Below are 20,503 nucleotides of genomic sequence, written 5' to 3' on the forward strand. Positions count from 1 at the left end.
GTTACCCATTTAAAATAATAAAAAAAATGATCTGCATCTATCTTGTTGAATTAAAAAATAAGGAGGTTTGGTCTCACATTCATGATGCATAATCCTGCAAAATTATGAAATGTAAACATATGTGAATATTTTTAAATGCTCCCAAAGTTGCATGGAGCAAACAAACAACACAAATTTGGAGTTTTGCGTTCTAGGCTTTTAGGCAAACTGGGGTCTGGGGATGAAGGGGACGTTCAGCCAAACATGATGAGAAGCACTGTGAGCATCAGAGGACTTTTTAAAAGGACGTATTATTTCATGTGGTGATGTTTGCGTGTGATGATTTGTAGGTCGGTCATCTGGCACAGGTGGAGGATGATGATGCAGCGAAGGTGATCTCTTGGCATATTCTGGGTGACATGGACTGTGTGGTTAATGAAACAACATCTGCTGCCAAGAAAATCTATGATGATACACAAGGACGACAACAGGTTATTCCCCTCGAGACGGTCTTCTGGAGACCAAATGACAGGTACTCATACATGCCGTTTTGTTTTTGTGTTTTTTAAGCATATTTTTTTTCTTTTTAAATGTCTATGATGTTATTTTACTAAATCAAGTTAAAGGTGACATATCATGAAAGTTTTAAAGGGGTCATATGATGCGATTTCAAGTTTTCCTTTCTCTTTGGAGTGTAACAAGCTGTTGCAAAGACTAAAGTCTCAAAACCAAAGAGATATTCTTTATCAAAGTTAAGACTCGACCATGCCCCCCTAAAATGGCTCATTAAAACATGTCTACGTCACAGTGTGGGGAGGTTTGCAAAACACCGCCCAAACGTACACACAATGAAAGAAGGCGGAGCTATTATTCTCGTGTAGTATTGTTGCTGCCGCCGGCGCCATGCACTGAAGACGCTGTGTTTAGTTGTGAAAGTGAAAGTACTTTGTTTGGGTTTCCAAATGAGGACACAACTAGAAATCAGTGGTTAAGCTGTATTTACAACACTGTTCCAGAACAGTTGAACCCAAATATTAGAGCGTGTGCAGCGCATTTTACGGAGGACTGTTTCCTGAACCTGGGACTATGAATGGCTGTGATGGTATTCGGCCAATCACAACGCATTGGATAACTGGCCAATCAGAGCACGCCTCGCTTCTCAGAACGATGAGCTTTGTAAAAATCGGAGCATTTCAGAAAGGAGGAGCAACAATACGTGGAAAATAATGTGTTTTTTGAACCTCGAACCGAATAAACACATTGCATTACACCAAATACACAAAATAGCAACATCATATGACCCCTTTAATGTGCTGTAATCATGTCCCTGGTACAGGTAAAACTTATTTGATCCCCTGCTGATTTTGTACGTTTGCCCACCGACAAAGAAATGATCAGTCTATAATTTTAATGGTAGGTTTATTTGAACAGTGAGAGACAGAATATGCATTTCAAAAAGTTATAAATTGATTTGCAGTTTAATGAGTCATAAGTATTTGCTCCCCTATCAATCAGCAAGATTTCTGGCTCCCAGGTGTCTTTTATACAGGTTGAGATTAGGAGCACTCTCTTAAAGGGAGTCTCAGTTTGTTACCTGTATAAAAGACACCTGTCCACAGAAGCAATCCATCAATCAGATTCCAAACTCTCCACCATGGCCGAGACCAAAGAGCTGTCCAAGGATGTCAGGGACAAGACTGTAGACCTACACAAGGCTGGAATGGGCTACAAGACCATCGCCAAGCAGGGGATCAAATCATTTTTTTCCCCATTGTACATCTACCAACCCAGAAAACGTAAAAAAGAACAACCCAGAATTTTTTTCCCAGCCTCAGAGGAGACGAGAGAGCAGTGGATGTATTGATTTATTTACTGTATATTACGCTCCTGCCATACAGATCTAATAAAAACGTGATTTCTTTCCCGGCTGTTTACCTTCACAGCATAACCGACTGTTTTTGTACCTTGTGTTTTTAACAAACTTGTGTGTATTTGAGAGTTTAAGCGCAAACTTATACTCTCACGCTGTGTGACAGAATGCTTTCTGTGCGTGTGCTCTTAGAAAACCGTGCATCAGAAGTTTAAACTAATATTTCAGCACGATAGACATTATACTCAAAACCAAACAGATGGAGTTTTTTTTTTAGCTGAATATCTGAGGTACGAGCTGTAAAGCGGTTTATCATTTTGTAAAACAGCCGAGAGGCCATGCTTTTGTATCAGGTTGTTTTGTTAAATCTCTAAATATAAAGGAAGAAGTAAATATAAAGGTGGAAATTATAAGAGAAAATACCCAAGTGTCCGGTCACCAGGGAGGTCTTTCTTTTCACTGGAAATTCGAGTTATGATGTTTTGTTTTAAAAAATGATGCGTGGATAAATTTGCTCACAGTACGATCAATAACATCCAGAAAATGTGATATATTCATGTACATATTTCAAAATGATGTAACTGCATGTTTGCTGAATTCCTATGAAGTATTATAGATGGTAAGTAGTTGTACAGTTTACAGCACTTGGTTTAGTCTTCTGTCATTCTTCACACAACCACAGGAAATAGCTGACCTCCGCTGTCAGAATGAACTGTTTTGCATGTTTGTTCAGTTTCATATGTACTGAAACTTTTTACAGTTATTTTTTTTAAAGAGTGTAACCTTAAAGTGATAATTCACCCAAAAAGTTTAATTATGTCATCTACTCACCCTCAAGTTGTTCCAAACCTGAGTTTCTTTCTTCTGTTGAACACAGAAGTTATTTTGAAGAACGTTGGCAACCAGACAGTTGCTGGTAGCCATTGACTTCCATAATAGGGAAAAAATACAATGGAAGTCAGTGGCTACCAGCAACTGTCTGGTTGCCAATGTTCTTCAAAAATATCACCACATTTCCTAAAAGGGATTACACTGAAAGAATTACCTCTTTTTTTATAGTAGTTTATTGCATTTATTTTGTCTCGGCTGTATGCTTCTTTTTTTTCATGTGTCTTAGGCCTCTGCCTCACATCAGGAATGGCTTAGATCTCTTCCGTCCCATTGGCAAACCTGTGTTTGTAAAAGACATGCTCATTTTTCCTGAGCATGCAGAAAGCTGCGATAAAGGTAATTCAAGAGCACAAAAGCACACATGAACACCATTTTGACAAAATAAGATTAATAAAATGTAAAAAATGTCCCAGAAAGGAATTTGTGTGCTCCAGATGACAGCCAGAATGAGTTCTCATGAGTTATTATTAGTTGTTGTAGCCGGTTTAACTTGCTATATTATTCTTTTCTTTTTGTTAATAATTCAAATAATTACATTTACAACAAATGTAACAATTTAAAACTCAATTCTGTCATTTATAATAAAGTATTTGGTGTTCACAGCTGTCATATCCTGCTGCACCTCCAAACCAGTTCATTATTTAATAAACAGATCTCATTTAGTGTCTCGGATCCTTCTTATACTGCTGAAAAATAGCATAATGAATTCTCATTACATTAATAGATGCAAAACTAATTTTCCAGAAAATAACCCATGATTGACAAATTATTATTAATGGATTTATTCCCATTCAGTAGCTTCACATGCAAAACCTTATTCACCTTCAGGCCATCCAAGATGTAGATGAGTTTGCTTCTTCATCAGATTTGGAGAAATGTAGCATTGCATCAGTGTCTCAACTATGGATGCTCTGCAGTGAATGGGTGCCGTCAGAATGAGAGTCCAAACGGCTGATAAAAACATCACAATAATCCACACCACTCCGGTCCATCAGTTAACGTCTTGAGAAGCGAAAAGCTGTGTGTTTTTAATAAACAAATTTATCATGAAGATATTTTAATCTTCAAACCATTGCAGTCCATAATCCATAATAACGCTTTCTCAGTTAGTATGGGTGAACTATTCAATGCAACAAAAGATTGTGTAATACAATGATGTAATGGAATTTTATTATTATTTGCAAGCTTTCATCACGGCTAAGTATCCTGGCAGAGGCTACTTTGGCAGTACTCAAATGAGCTAATGGTGTGTGTGTGTGTGTGTGTGTGTACTGGATGTAACAATCATCTTTGCATGAAACATTTTGCAGCCTGCAGATGCTCAGCAGTATGATCAGGGCAGACCTTCAAGCTACAAGGGAGACTGACGTGTTCTGACTCTTTTTTTCAGTTTTTGCAACTCTTCTTGGGGACGCCATACTAATTGATGATTTGGATTCTGCTAATCATTATCGTCGGGGGGTAAGACACTGAGTGTATGTTTTTGTGATGAAGAATTTTCAAGTATTTACATCAAACGTGCATATAAACCTGTATATATTTGGTAGGTGGTTCAGAATAAGATGCAGTGTCCCACGCTCTTAACGCGTCAGGGAGAGCGGTTACGCAGCAACGGGAAATTCGGAGGACTGCAGAACAAGGCTCCGTCCATTGAGAAGCTTCGAGGACAAGTGTTTGGAGCACCATTACCCAAAGAGTACAATAACACACGCCATCAGATAGGTAACAAACATACTCCCTCTCTTGGTGCACTGAAGATCTGTTCTCGATCAGTGATCTGAGATACTTTGTGTTTGATCTCTCTCCTTGTAAAGGTTACAGTTCAGCTAATTAGTTAAGTTAAGTTATTTTAATGCTTCGGCTTATGTTGGAGTACTCTTATGGTACTTAAGGTAGGACACTACAGGAAAAAAAACATTGTTTTTTCACGAACTGCTCAGTTTTCGGGATATTTTGCTTCCTTAACATGTCTTATTTCAGACTAGTGGAAGGAAAGCATCCAAAATACACATTTAAGTGTTTAGTTTATTAAACTTTATGTATTTCCATCTCTATATTTCAATTATAATACATATCTTTAAAGGCTGTTTTCTCAAAATGAGTTTTTTTTTCTCCACTTCAGCAATATTTAAGTAGTTTTATTCCTGTATCGAATAAATACAGCCTTGATGAGCAGAAGATACTCCCTTAAAAACATTAAAAATCTTACTGATCCCAAACTTTTGAGCGGCAGTGTATATTCTGAAAGGTTTTTGCAGAGGGGTTTGTTTTGTGTCATTAGTTTGATTATATATTTAACATTTTGTGCCTAAAATTTGGTGTTTTTATTTATTTTATTTTTTTTTAGATTTGTGGATTGCTAAAAAGAGAGCTCCCAAATCCTATCTATAAAAACCTTTAATACTGTATGTAAACAAAATGCCTCAAAAACCTGTCTTTATCCAGTTGTTTTGGAAAATTGTGCAAAATGTTTAATTGGATAACTAGTGCATGTTACTAGTTTAATTAGATAACTAGTGCTTATTGTACCGTGATTGATCAACTGAGGAAATATCGATTTGTTGATTTATACCCTATTCACTTGTTGGGTGTTGCCTTAAAAAACACTTGTGTGAGTTTACTAGGAGCACGATGTGTCTCATGAATGGAAAGTGTATGTAATCTCTGTCTTATGTTTGATTGTGTGATTGTGTACAGAGTTACTGCAGCAGTGTTGTGTTGCAATGCAGAAGGCCTCTGAGGTCCAGTCTGAGTTAAGCGGTCATTTGCAGTACCTGCAGAGTCCTGAGATGAAACAGAAACAACAAGACCTCCAGCAGCAAGAGCAAGAGTTAATGGAACTTGATGAAACCCTTGGTATGTGTTTTTGGCATTGCAGATGCTGAATGCAAAACCAGAATTTCGACATAAAGTTATCACAGATCTGTTTGCTTAGTCATTATGGGGTATAAACAAGATGCTCTTAGGAAATATTTGAAAACTTAAGACTTTTTCAAACATTGCACATTCTTAAAGATTTAGATCTTTAAAGGTCTGTTTTAGCTGAACTACTGGCATGGTGAAGCAACGGTTTGAAAATAATCTTTTTAATGTTAAACTTATGTTTAACTAGTTCTGAGCAACATACAAGGTTTTGACATTGCAAGTTAACTCTGTCAGCTGTGCTACAATACATATCCCTAATTCCTACACCCATCTGAAAGAATATGCATCTCCATAACTGAGGCCGATGCATAGCCAGCGATACGATACATTAGACACACACATCCTCTGAGACCCAGCTATAGAGTTTTTGCCTCTGTAGTGGACATTATATGTCAGTGAATTTCTCTGAGACCTCTCATGTCACAGTTTTAAGTCTGGATGTCTTGTACAGAACACATTCAGGGCTTTTCAGAGATACCAAATGTCACCATGATCACTCCCTCTCCTTGGTCTTTAAAGATGGCTGACGTTAATTTAGTGATAAAATTGTACATCCTTATGGAAATATGATAATATTTTCTAATTTTCATTTAAATCTGATTTTCAAATCGTTTGTCATAAATCAACATCTCAGGAAAATGTTTCAAATCAAAATATGACTTTCTGATATGAAACAGGACTTCTGTATGAACCCTGGATAGTAAAGTTTCTTAACTGTTTGTTTACTTGATCCTTTCTGTGATTGGTGAATACTGACAAGGATCGAAATGTGTGTGTGTGTGTGTGTGTGTGTGTGTGTGTGTGTGTGTGTGTGTGTGTGTTTGCAGCCGACACTCCTACTCGACTGTACGCTGTAGGAACGAAAAGGATCCTTGAGCCAGAAACGCCCGAGCCCCCAGTGCCTTCTAAAAGATCCCGGCGCAAAACATGCAAACCGGGTACATCAACAGTCCTCTGAAGTGTTTGCTATTCAGTAGTTTTTTCCTGACTTGCTTGTTGCTTTTTCACTGAAGTTAATAGTTTGTTGTTGTTGTGTTTCTGCAGATTCATGAAGTTGCACGAGCTGAACGCTGATGCAGTGCTGTATTCAGTGTTAAAGATTGCTTCATACTGTGTTCATTGCAAATCTCTTTTTTTTCCACTCTTTAAAGATTATAACTCGTTGTCTGATTTAAGCAGAAAGCAAAAAGAAGTTAAATAATTGGACTGTGTCCATAATATATTTTGTATATTTCTTGAAGGAAAAAAGGTTTTTACACTTACATCAGGTCTTTTTTTAATTCAACAAATCTTCCAGCAGTCTCGCTCTCACCGGAGCTCTGTTCAAGTGGGATTGTTTTCTCATCATGTTTCTATAAAGTTCAGTTTTTGCACGATGCATTGTAGCGGATGCATACAGCTTACGATAGCATTTCAACAGATACTCCATTAAACCATATGCCTTTAAAACACTGCTGTGACATGATTTTGTATTTTTGTAGCCAAACTGTAAGTTTTTACCACATAGGTTCCCTCGACAATAACTCAGTAAGATATTTGTTCACTGTGTGCTCTGTGACCAACAAAAGTTTTGTTCATCATGATAATCTTCACAAATGAACACAACTTTTATGAATTCTGAAGCGTCAATATAATAACCAGAAGTAAAATGCTAAACGTTTTCAGTTTTTATTTAAAAGCATTTTTCCTGAAAGTTTAAGTTAGATTAGTTTGCAGACGAGATTATAAACCCAATGAGACTCTGTAAGCAACTCGCAAGCAGATGAGTTTATCAGTTTGATGCAATGACTGATGTCAGCGAAGGCCTTTTTCAACACAAGTAAAAGCTTTTAAAATCACAAGGTGGTATTAGGGGTGTATTTTATGTTGTAAAAATAAAACGTGAGAAGATCTTGAGCTTGTGTTCACCGCTGACCATATTTCAGGCATTTAACCAAAAACCCATTTGAAAAAACACTCACTTCAAAATGCTAACTCGGTTCTGGGTTTTGGCTTACAAAAATACATCATCCCATTGTTTATTATAAAGTCACACTGGACTGTTTTTGTCCACTCAGTGTCTAAATTCACTAATCGTTTTCATTCGCTCCTTTAAGTGGATTATTATAGTGATCTAATATGGGAAATAATTTAACTTATTTTTCAGCATGACAGCTATTCATTATCATAACAAACTGATGTCTTTTCTCTTTGCTTTTTGTTGTAATGTCAAGATTTTATTTTGTAATCGAAGTGCTTCAAGAAAATTTCCATTTGGACCATTTAGGATTGGGGTCACACTTAAGTTTGGGGACCATCTCCTCTATTAACAAACTATTAACTATGACTTTTGCCTCAATAGACTCCTAATTACTGCTTTATTAGTACTAAAGTAGTTGTTGAGTTTAGCAATGGGTTAGGATTAAGGGATCTAGAATATGTTCATACAGAATAAGGCATTAATATGTGCTTTATAAATAATAATTATTGGCCAGTATGCTACTAATTAGCATGGTAATGAGCAACTAATCATGAGAATGAGTCCCTAAACTAAAGCGTTACAAGGATTGGTTCTTTAGCCCCTTTAAGTGTCACCGGCTCACCTGTGGGCCACTTAGCTCTACACTTTTTTCTCTATCACATATTTGAGTAAACAATAATAATCATAAATTATATATCATTTAAATGCTTAGAACACCAAAACTTATCCTTTTGAAATCAGACATTGTGTTACCATGGAAATGGTGCTTTAAAATCTTTGGGTGGTCTCCTCTTCCTTAGTCAAGTGTGTATTAAGCTCTTTTAGAATCAAAACTTTTTATAATCTTGACAAAATACATATTGTGAGAAATGTCTGAGTCTCATATTCGGTGGTTATTTTCTGATAGAAGTAATATTGACAGAGAAATTTAGACATTTGTGACAGAAAATTGCAAAAAAAAAAAAATAAATACAATAAAAATGAGTGGTGTTTGGATGGCACCTGTTTGTGGTATAACGCTCTAAAACAATTCATCATAACCTCACATTTTTTTTTATATCAACTTCAAATTTGGAACATCACTTATTTAGACATAAGGCTTTAATTTTATAGCAATTTTGTATTTAAACTATTTAGTAAAATATTTATTTTATATAAAATAAAAAAATGGTACAGATTTTGAACTTTCATGATTTGAAATGATTCCACTTCACTTGGTCACTTGGTCACTTTAGGGGCTCTTAGGATTGTATTTGATTATTATAAGCAGAACCTGGGAACCTGATCCCGCGCGCATGCAGCGTCCAGTAGGAATCTCTCATTGGGGCGGGAGCTCTTGCAGACTCTTGCCACTGTCCCATCTCACTGCCATCCTCACCTTGTCAAGAGAAACACTCAGTTTGAGCTAGTTATAAATGCTCGGGTAAGCTGCAGGCTGATCTGAGATGAAGCGCGTCCTCGCAGGTTACGCAGAGCTTATATTCATTATAATTATTACTGTGCCTTTGACTGATGGCACTCCGTCCAGGTTTAGTCTGTTCCAGGGCAGTCCTTACTCCAGCTCTGCTTCGAGACAACGAAACAAGTAAGTATCCTTCCTATTATGGAGTTGGCATTGGGGAAAAATAGCCTATATGTAATATACATCACACTTAAGTTTGGGGACCCTCTCTCACTATTAACAAACTATTAACTGTGACTTTTGCCTCAATAGACTCCTAATTACTTCTTATAAATACTAAGGTAATTGTAAGTTTAGGAATGGGATAGATTAAGGGATCTATCATTCTAGTAGCCAAATTCTGTTAACTAACTAGAAACTGATTAACGAATTAGTAGTTGAATGCATGCATTTCTGAGAGCTACTAAGATATAAGCTTTACAGTGTTCTTGTTACATGCAGTAATAACAGTGCATTATACATATATACATGCATGACCCTAAACCCTATAGCCTATAAGTGCTTGTTAAATAATACTCAGTACTTAAAGGTATAATTGCACTATAGCCAGAACACATGGACTTTAATAATTAATGCACAACAAATCTAATGCAGGACACATAACTATTTTAACCCATTAACAAATTTCCTATACACAATGTTTTATGTATTCAAAAATAAGTGTTAGTAATTCTAAAGGAATTACTAGCCATTTGGAACAGTACTCTACACTGTAAGAAACAGAAAAGGCACTATTTTTTTCTGCCAGGACATTATCCATAAAAATGTACAGACAATTAATCACAAAACAACAATGCAATGCATAATTCAAAATAGCATAAACCACCAGTGAAAAATCGATACGGAAAACTCTGCTTTTACAGATTTTTCTCAAAGGCGAGGTTTATATTAGCCCACTATAAATTAGTGCTACTAAATCTGTCAGAAGGAATTACCATCCAAAACCTCAAAAACGTACAATGATTTCTGTCTTGAGCTATGCTTTTCCAAGTAATTAGTAATTCTTTATGATCGATTGGGTAATATGTTCAAAGAACACTGAGCTAATGTTCCATTTAAGTTAAGAAAATGTTATTTGTTAAAATTTTAAAAACATTTTGGGAATGTTAAACTGAGATGGAAAAACTCGTGTAATAAAAATAAAAAGCCTTTAAGTAGGCTAAATCATTAAATCAGTTAAGTGCAGATCTATGCATTTCAGCTTCACAGCCTTCTTCAGGATGCACATCAAGTGTTCAAACAAGTGTTCTTAAACTATTAGTAAGCAATGAAAGACAACTGGCTGGTTGATCGATGGGAGTGGCTAGAGCTTTCCTCGTTGTACAAAACATACCAATATTCAAAAAGAGAGAAAAATAAAACAAGAAATAATACAATAATAATTCAATTTTAATTTAATTAATAGTAATTAATCAGTAAATAATTTTGGGAATGTTATGCTACTTTTAAAAGTTCTCTGAACATTCTGTAACAAGTAGTTACATATAAAAACGTAAAGACATTTAAAAATTAGATGAATGTCCAGCTAAAATGTTACAAAAAAAAATATGTTTTTGTGCTAACACTGAGAACATTATGAAAGACCAGATAACTTTATGCAAACATTCTATAAACATTTGTTCATAACTTTGAGAGAACATTAGCCAAATAGAACTTTTGGTCTCGCTTTATTTTAAGGTCCAATTCTCGCTATTAACAAACTATTAACTACAACTTTTGCCTCAAAAAACCTCTTAATTTGCTGCTTATTAATAGTTAGTAAGGTAGTTGTTAAGTTTAGGATTAGGGATGTAGAACATGGTAACACAGAATATGTGATTTATAAGTTCTAATAAACAGTATGTTAATAATAAGCATGATAATAAGCAACTAGTTAATAGTGAGAATTGGTCCCTATATTAAAATGTTACCAAACTTTTTTTTTTTGAGAAGGATTTTCTTGAGTGTAGAGTATAAAATTGTTTCCGCTGTTCTTCACTCTTTTGCAGAAACTGGTGTGCTTTTGTGGTGCATAAGAATGTGACGTGTGCTGTGCTGGCAGCGAACGAAAACGTCATGGAGCCGCAGCTCCTGCCCTGTCCGCCGCAGCAGCCCGACTGCACACAGCGGCTGATGTAAGTGTCTCTGGAGAGCGCATGCAGTGGGCGGGGGTTGCATGGACATTTTTATTGGTGGAAGTGACCAGAGATCAGATTAGATGAGATCAGAACTGGATTGAAGTGGAATTGCTCCTAGAAGGATAAGCAGCGCAGTTAAATTGGACCCATTGACTGGCAGGTCATTGCTTTATCAGTCTCCAAATTATTTACGACCTCCGAGGGGCCAGGGGCCACACTGAACAGTCTGTTTTAGCCTGTGTAAATTGTCCAGAATCTGTGAGAACTTTTCAGAAATGCTGCAATTAGTAAGTCACACATGTTCGTGCACATCGCCTGCTTTTAAAGCTGTACTCCAGATGTGTGTCACTGCTGGAGTAAATCCTAATAAATTATGTGCGTAATTCTGCACTTTGTTGTTTATGTTTGCATGGCTCATGAAAACAGGAATGCTTCCTTTTGTGGACAGAGTGGTTAGGCAAAGAAGATTAGTGACATTTTTGAAATTTCGCAGGACTAATGTTGTCACACATGCAGCAAACATCCAGGATATGTGCTGTTTAGTGGTCTTTCGCTATAGCTTAAGTGTGTATTTTATTGGTTAATTACTTTACCCTTGTAATGTGCATAGACTATAGAGAGTAAAGAGGTTTTATTTTTGAAAATGGTATAAAGGTTTGAATATGAAACCAGCATGACCACTGTGAAAAAGAAGTACACTTAGGCATACTTTAAAAAACAGTACTTATTATAGAAATAATATAGTTTAAAATATGCTTAAGCGCATACTAAATCTGATTTTTTTCAGACAGCTAATTTCAATTTAATTAAAATGTGTTAAGATTACATTTATATTAAATGCAATAAGTATTTAGGGTGCTATGTAATTTGACATTATTACATAGTGCACTTTTTAAAAGTGTGTGTTGAGAAACATAAGTCATAAAAGTGTCTCTCTTTACGTAAGTGGCCTTTTATTTCAGTAATATATTATTTGCAAGTACATTTAAAAAAAAAAAAGGCTTTTAAGATTTGAAGTACACAATAAATGCACATTCAATATAATTAAGTGCACTTATTTTTCATGAGGGGACTACTAAAAGTACATTTCTTAGAACATGCCGCATTAGATTTTAAAGATTTTTTGGTCCCACTTTATTAGGTGTCTTTATGTACCAGAAAATGAATCGTTACTTACTATTTTCATGTTGCATTGCAAAAATAGAACGTCAAAACATGTTTGTGCACAGCATTATATCAAAGTATTTACTAAAATGTTTGTATGTATAGTAGTTAAAGACTCGTGATATGAAGTCTTTATATGTCAATATGTCAATCAGTGGCATGAGTTTAGGACAACTAGTGTCTCACTAAATACAGTGCATCTGTGTATGCTTTTTTTGGCTCATATTCCCCACAACCATTGCAGTGGGACAAATTTGTGCGCAGTTAATTTTTTATGTTAGTTATATTGCAGTGGCTAGGAATCTGAGGCCAAAACAGTGTATTGTTTCAGCTGTCAAATGCAAACTTTAAGTTTGTAGTTCAAATTGAATCGTGTCCCATCTAAAACTATGGTCAGAAATCTGCTTTTAACATCCTAATCCATAACTATCTTTCTAGGTATCATACTCAAATGAAGCCCATGTACAAAATAGGCTACAAACAAGTGACTGAACTGGAATGGAGGTGCTGTCCAGGATATCAAGGCCATGATTGTACCGAACTGAAAAATACCCCTCAGAAACCCAGTGTTGTTGAGGAACCAGGTCGAGATGTTCCTTCAGCCAACAGCCAACAACAGAGCATCTTGGGTAGATGTTTTTAAATTTCTTTATATTTGGAAAAGTGAAATAAGAAATATTTGATCTAGATTAGTAAACTCTGAAATGAAATTCTAAATAACTAAATGACAAACTAACATGTGCTATGCTATATGTTATAGCTGAAACAGGGCCACAACTCAGTTATATTGAAATTAGTTAGAATACATTTTTTTTCAGCTTAAAAATTTGTTTATGCTACAAGTTGTTTTTTTAACTCGATGTAGTTCAATGGTTGAACGTCGTTTCATTAGAAGATGTCATAAAATTAAAGTGCCCCTATTATGGGTAATGAAAGGTTCATATTTTGGTTTTGTGAGTCCCCAACAACAGGTCAACATGCATGCAAGGTCAAAACACACTTTCATTGTCTTCTAATATGCATTTATTTTTACCTTATTTGCTCAATGACTCCCAAACTATTCATTTAGCGATTCATTTTTCCAAAACCCTCCTTTGCGTGACGCTAATCTGCGGTGATTGGTCCAATTGTTCTCATTTTTATTTCATCATGTCTGTAATGCCTGATAAAGCAGTGTTTGTGAGCGCAGTGCTGCTTTGTGTACAGCGTTACCAGGAAAACCATTATTTTTATCGCTCCAAAAGCGGCACCTAGTGGCAAAGAATGAATTTGCATTTTCATTCAGACCAACAAGAAAAGACCAACAAGTGGGCGCGCAATATGCTAATGATTCACGTTGACTTCAGCATGAAACGGCTTGGGATTCTCTTAAAAACGACTCGTTTCAATGATTCAGAGTCGACTCTTTCTTTTGAGAGACAATAACTTTATACACGGTGCACTTTCAGATTTAAAACTTTGCAGGATGTTTTCATTCACTTAGAGCTGTGTTACACACTGCATGAAAGGTCATTTTCAAAAATCCATAATAGGGGCACTTTAAAGAAAATTGATGCAGGCTGTTATTTTAAAAAATTTTTGTTAAAAAAGTACACGTGATTTTGGTTGTTCTAGGACCAGACGTGTTCTCCGAGACACATCCATGGTCTCAACCTGGGCAGAAAGGACATCATAGCCGTCAACTGGGAGATTACGGAGATCGTCAACACGAGAGTCAACGAGTTCAGGCATTAGAAGAAGAAGTGGAACGTCTTTCTCAAACAGTACTCCACCTGCAAGCCATGACTTCTGCCAATGCAAACCTACGGCTAGATTTACAGGAAGATGTTACCAAATTCGTTCTGAACATGTTGGGGAATTTGCAACAGCCACAGGATGTCAAAGCGGGTGGAATCGAGAGCATTATGCTCCCATATGACCTCCGTTCACCACCAGTCACTGATGAACTCCAGAACCACATTACCCAACTCTCCAACAACATCAGTACCAACACTAATAGCATCCAAGATCTGCAGATGAGGATCCAAAACATTGATGGACAGATGCATCGACTAACAGAAGCAAGCAACACTGGACCGCTTCAGCCTTCCTCAACAGCTGCAACCAATGAGTGTCCATGTCAGGCATACATCGATGAAAAGCTTTCAGCCCTTCGTGAGGAGCTTCTTGAAGGAATGGACATCAAAATAGCAGACATGAAGAATTCATGCGACTACAAAGTGCTGTCTGTGCAAGAACAGTGTGAGGAACAAGAAACATCTTACTTGAGCTTAGCCGAGCTCCTTGACTCCAAAGAGACTGAACTCCGCAAAGAGATCCAAGACTTGCGTGTCCAGCTTCCCATTGGAAAAACCCAAGAGTTGGACAATGCTGAGGTCCAGAAGCTCAAGGACACCCAAGAGATACTCCAAGATGCCATTAGGGAGCACAATGCCACCATTGCACAGATAAATGCTCAAGGGCATGTTCTGGAGGCAAGGGTTAGTCTTGCGGAAAAGAGTTCAGAGGTACATTGCCTCTATCTTGAGGAGAAACTGAGAAGGGAAAGACTTAAGGAAGAGGAAGACCAAAGAATAGCTTTCGAAGAGAAGATCAGTGGTGTTCAATGTGACAACAGCACTTCTCAGCTCCTCGTAGGTCTTGATCAGCGCCTGGAAGTCTTAGAGAAACATACACAGCTCCTGCAGGACGAAGATGGCTCTCTTAAGGGAGATCTCAGTCAGACCATGAGTTTTGAAACCCTCCTGCAACGGGTGGAACATCTAGAGGTGGATTCTGGGCGAAGCCAAGAGCAAGCGAGGACAATGAATGGCTTTCTTGATGGGCTTGATGGACGCATGGCTAGCATTGAAGGTGTTTGTGGTCGGTTTGAGCCAATGTCCGACAGTCTGAAACGGATTAAAGATGGACTGAACAAACACGTCAGTGGATTGTGGACTTGTGTTCGTCAGCTGAACAGTACAGTGCTTGCTCATACAAGAGACATTAACACGTTTAAAGCAAATCCACACCTCTCAAAAGATAGACAGGATGGGATCACTGATGCACCTACAGGTAAGCGATACACCTCTGTGGACAACAAAAATGGTGTTTTGCAGACTAGTTTATCCAAATATATATAACGGTATTTGTAAGGGCAGTCCTATTAGATGGGCCTGGATTTTCAGAAACCAGTTTCTTGGAAAAAATGATGGGGTGTTCATTTAAAATGACACAAAGACTTCAGTAGAGACTTAAGATTGTCCTTTTCCTTCATATGCAACTTGTCCCTAAACCCACAGGGCCGAAGGGAACAACTAGATTTCAATAAAATTGATTGAAAAAAGGCTTCAGGTGAAAAAAGGTTAAGAAAGGTCTTATAAACAGCCACAAAAATCACATTATTGCACATTGTTAGAGCCCTGACTAAGAAAAGTCCAGAAACCATCTAAGTTATAGAATTATCAGAAATTGACGTGAATTTTTATAAAGATAAAAAACTAACCAATCATTTTGACAAATTGCAAATAAGGAGAGGACTATTTTTATGTTGCATTTTCTACACCATGTTCCTAATTCATTTTGTTAGTACTCACCTTTTTTAATGCTGACATGAAAATGTGTCAGTGTATGAAGCTGGTTTTCTTTGGTGATTCATTTATGGAAGTGGTAAGTTACAGCAAATAATAGCTTTTAAAAATGATTTTTATGATAACATTTTAACTGCAGCTTGATTATAAATATTATTTTAGTCTTTCAAAGCTTTAATGCAGTGCTTTGCATATTTTCTCTTGGCATGCTGCAGCCATAACCTGCTTTGATTCATTATGAAATAACAAAAAATGACTTATATGCAAAATCTTTACACGGAATTTCGCAACGAGCCATTTTATGTTCATTTGTTCCCCTACACTGTTGTGAAAAATTGAGATGCATCAAGACTCAAGACAAGACAATTTGGAATTGGATCATGACTCTGAATAAAAATAGAATTGAATAAGAATTCTAAAGTTTCTCCAGCTCTACCTAATGCTGAGATTTCTTTTGGACTGGATGGATTGAACCTTTTGTATATAACAAAGTCACACCTGTTAACTGTCAGGCAGTCTTTATGTCGCCGTCTTCTCTCTGTCTCAGCCATCACTCTTCTGCCTCTCTCCAGGTGTTCCTGAAGGTAGAGCGGCTGTAAAAGTTCAACCACTCCCATCACTGACATCTGGGGAAGCAGCGCCTCGAGTAACCAAAGTCTCGTCTCGCACCCCTCAGGGCATCAATGGGAGCATGCCGTCCATTACAGGCTATGCAGGAGCACCAGGTAAGTATATTCAGATACGTGTGTGTCTCTGTGTATTTTCTAATAAAAACAAGAAAAAGAAAATTGACGTTACCTCAAAGAATTTGTTGAATTGTTCTTGACAGGTTATCCAGGGATTCCAGCTGCCGCTCTCAGTCCTGTCTCCGTTTCTGGTATTCAACAGTTCATTGTAGCTGAACAGTGTTGGGGAATTACTAAATAAACTAAATAGCCACAATTATCAGGGTTCAAGCTTCTTGATGTAGCTGATACAGGATACAAACTAAATTTTGTTCAAATCAGACATACAACCTAGGAGTTTGATAGTAGGTTTTTAAAAGCAAATGCAAAATGATTTCCTTACAGAAATGGATACAAAAAGTAAATTAGTTTATCATAATGCACCACCACTTTTTGTCTGTGTTTAGGTGTGGTCTGCAATCAGCAATAAAAGATGGATGATCTACCTGATCTTGCTGGAATAAATTTAGTAAATTTATTTTTAGAAGACATTTACAATCTAATAATAAGAGTGTCTTGACATCAATTCTGAAGAACACGGGTAGACACAGGCAGTTCATTTTCACACTGCCTTCACTGGACCAGTCTGCTCTCTGCTCAAAGCTGGAGTAACTTTGCAGATCAGGACATACTTCATTGTTGTGCATTGTGATGCATTAGATGCTTCATGTGTAGACAGGATAATTGCTGTACTATAGCGATTGTGTTTCATCTGAAATTAAATATTATATTCATTAATTACATTTGATAAAGGAAGAAAGTATAAGTTAAAGAATAGAGGACCCAGGATTGAGCCTTGAGGGACACCACAAGGTATCACATGATGTCTGAAGGTGTGAGGATCCTGCACAACGTAGTATTCCCTGTTGCTTAAGTAGGGTCTAAACCGGTCCAAGACTGGACCTGATAGACTGACCCAGTTCTGTAGTCAGTCAAGTAGATATCATGATCAAATATTTAAAAAAGCAGCACTGAGATCTAAAAGAAGTAGGGTAGACAGATGACCCCAAAAATTTTAAATAGCATTTCACTCAGGTTCTTTTTAATTATACAATGTCAACACTATTTCTGGGTTTTTAGGGGTCCCAGAGACCTCACAGAGACCATAAACTAGAGTTAAAAGCCCTGGACAGGAGAGATTAAAGCACTCGGCTAGAGTGTCTAAGGAGGGAGATGTAAGAGAAGGGAGGAATGATACGGGCTCCATGAAAGTCAAAGCTGTATCAGCAGTAAGATATAAGTGACAGCCCTCTTATCACTCAAAGTGTTGAGTTATGTTGGTATATACATACTGAAAACAGTAGTGTTCAGAAATGAACAAAGAAAGCTTTTTCTTGCTACTTTTTTGTTAACTTGCAGTGTAGCTCACTAGTAGTGAAGCTCATTGCTTTTCAATAGCTTTTCAGTAGTTTGAACAGCTGTAGATTAAGTACTTTAAAACTGTAGCCTGCCAAACTACAAGTTATGCATATTTTAAAGTTGCTTCCCCAACACTGGCAGAACATAACAAATATGTATTGAATATTACATTTCTATACAATGTATTCACAACTGTCTCTTTCCTGCATCTACAGCACAGATTCCACTGAGGACAGTACAAATGGCCACAGGTACAACTAAACCTCCCGTATATTTTATAGAGCTGTGTTGTCAATAAGTGACAGTAAAGTGAGTGTGTGTATTTATGCAGGAGAAGGGCGAATGCTGACCTATGTGTCATTTTCGGCTGGTCTGACACTTGTGCCATTCCCCGAAGAAATCGGCATCATCCGATTCAACAATGTTCTATTAAATGATGGAAGACACTACGATCCACAAACAGGTACATTCATTTATGACAAGGAAATACCATAAATGATCATTTATTTATAGTGTTAACAAAAACTACCTTTGTGAAAAAGAAATGCACTTAATTGTAATGTGCACTTGTAGTGAACGTCAAATCTTAAAAGAATATATAAAAAAACTTTTTATAATAAATTATAACAAATTATATCATATTATTGAAATAAGATCACTTTAAAGAGAGACACTTTCATAACTATGTTATGTTAAAGTAGAACTGTAAAGTAGATCTATTTAAAGTACACTTTTAAAAAGTGCATTCTTTCATGTCAAATCAAAAGATTTACTTGACAGTACATATTAAATCATTACGTTTTGATAATTGTTCATGCTTTACAGAAGTAAATTTATTTTTGATGTGTTGACCAACATACTTAAGCACATGTAAAGTACTTAAATAGGATTTTAACTGTAATGTGTTATTTAGTAACATATTTTGAATGTACTGATTACAACTTCATCATTACAAATGGCTTAAATCGAAATTACTTTAAAGTGCATTTTATTTGACCATAAATGCTTGACAGAACATTCAGCAGTATTTTAACCATATTTCATAGCCAATAGAATTATGAAATTACAAATAAAGATGTACTTAAGTCCTTAAGCGGCTCCCAAAAATTCAACTAGCTGCATTTAATATAAATTGAAACTATAATAGTTTAATCAGAATCTTTCTTTTCTAGGTGTGTTCACTGTTCCCCTGGACGGACGGTATCTGCTGAGTGCTGTATTAACCGCTCAAGCGGGAGAACGAGTCGAGGCCTTTCTCTCAGTAGCCAATCGCAACATCCAGAAACTTTCAACTGCTGCAACGGGTGGCCGAGACACTCAGGACTGCGTCTGTGGAGGCACCGTCTCTGTAAGTCTCGCTCTTCATCTGAAGCAGGGCCAGAGGACGGGACTGGTGCTCACGTCAGGGAGACTGGCCATCTCAACATCCAGTGAAATCCTGTCCTCATTCAGCGGAGTTCTGCTTTACCCAACAGTAGGCAAGCGATAGCCCACAGCCAATGGCAAACACTAAGGTGACAGTTCACCCAAAAATGACAATTCTGTCATCATTTACTCAGCCTCTAGTTGTTCCAAACCTGTATAAGTGAACATAAACAAAGCCATTGACTTCAATAGTATGGAAAAAAAATACTATGGAAGTCAATGGCTATCGTAAATGGCTAAAAGTCAATGGCTATCTGTTTGGTTTCCAACATTCTTCAAAATATCTTGTTTTGTTGAAACTCATACAGGTTTGGAACAAACTGAGTGCGAGTAAATAATGACAGAACTTTCATTTTTGGTGAACTATCCATTTAAGGTTACACTCTGAAAAAAGCTTTCACTGGAATCGTACCTTCAATTTTGTACCTTATTTACTTTACTTTAAAGGTGCATATTAGTACCTAAAGAGCACATATTAGTACCTAATTGGTACATATTTTTTAAAAGTTTAAAAAAAGTTTCTTTTTTTATGAGAATGTAGGATTTACTTAAATTCTGATAATGAGATGCTTGAAGGCTTTATGTATAATGCATTATAAAGCATTATATGTTTTCATAATTGCATACAAAATTAAAATGCATTGTATTTTGCGTAAATATTATGCACAAAAATGCCTAATATTTGCAGATTCCTTATAAATGAAATTGGTTGATCGTCATGCTTTAATGCATTAAATTTTCTAATGGTGTAAAAATGAAGTATTAACTATAACTTTGGTTGCAATTACCCATGAGATCATGTAATGCATTATAAAGTGATAATGCATTAAGAATACTTTATATATAATGCATTATATATACAGGCTTCAAGTAAAGCGCTGGCAATTGTCTGACATAAATAAAAGCAGAGAAACAGAATGAGAATCCGTTTAAAAACAGAAAATGACTACAGCATTTAGAAACTTTGTATGAATTGTTAATTGGAAGAACAAACATGATTTAGCAAGTTCATCTGGTAGGGTGCTAGTAAATCTACTGATCTTTTTTTTATCGCAAA

At 36.5% G+C, this 20,503-nt stretch overlaps 2 protein-coding genes across 2 annotated transcripts in view; both read left to right on the plus strand.

Annotated features, from left to right (window-relative positions):
- LOC306874864 (structural maintenance of chromosomes flexible hinge domain-containing protein 1-like) overlaps positions 1–8,578 on the plus strand; it is a 46,239-nt gene extending 37,661 nt beyond the window's left edge. The window contains exons 43-49 of the mRNA XM_079425148.1: positions 330–511; positions 2,967–3,076; positions 4,131–4,201; positions 4,288–4,462; positions 5,438–5,596; positions 6,493–6,603; positions 6,710–8,578. Of these exons, the coding sequence (XP_079281274.1) occupies positions 330–511; positions 2,967–3,076; positions 4,131–4,201; positions 4,288–4,462; positions 5,438–5,596; positions 6,493–6,603; positions 6,710–6,717 (816 nt within the window). The 3' untranslated portion in view covers positions 6,718–8,578. The remainder of the gene's footprint in view (positions 1–329; positions 512–2,966; positions 3,077–4,130; positions 4,202–4,287; positions 4,463–5,437; positions 5,597–6,492; positions 6,604–6,709) is intronic.
- Positions 8,579–9,070: 492 nt separating this feature from the next.
- LOC306870441 (EMILIN-2-like) lies at positions 9,071–19,510 on the plus strand (the record flags this gene model as incomplete). Its single annotated transcript, XM_079417719.1, has 7 exons — positions 9,071–9,210; positions 11,076–11,201; positions 12,807–12,997; positions 13,983–15,422; positions 16,510–16,662; positions 18,353–18,484; positions 19,194–19,510. 7 exons carry the CDS (start codon positions 9,071–9,073, stop codon positions 19,508–19,510), a joined length of 2,499 nt encoding a protein of 832 aa, XP_079273845.1.
- Between the last annotated feature and the right edge of the window lie 993 nt (positions 19,511–20,503).

The sequence above is a fragment of the Barbus barbus genome (genome assembly GCF_936440315.1).
Source record: "Barbus barbus genome assembly, chromosome: 1".
In the NCBI taxonomy this organism is placed as follows: Eukaryota; Metazoa; Chordata; class Actinopteri; order Cypriniformes; family Cyprinidae; genus Barbus; species Barbus barbus.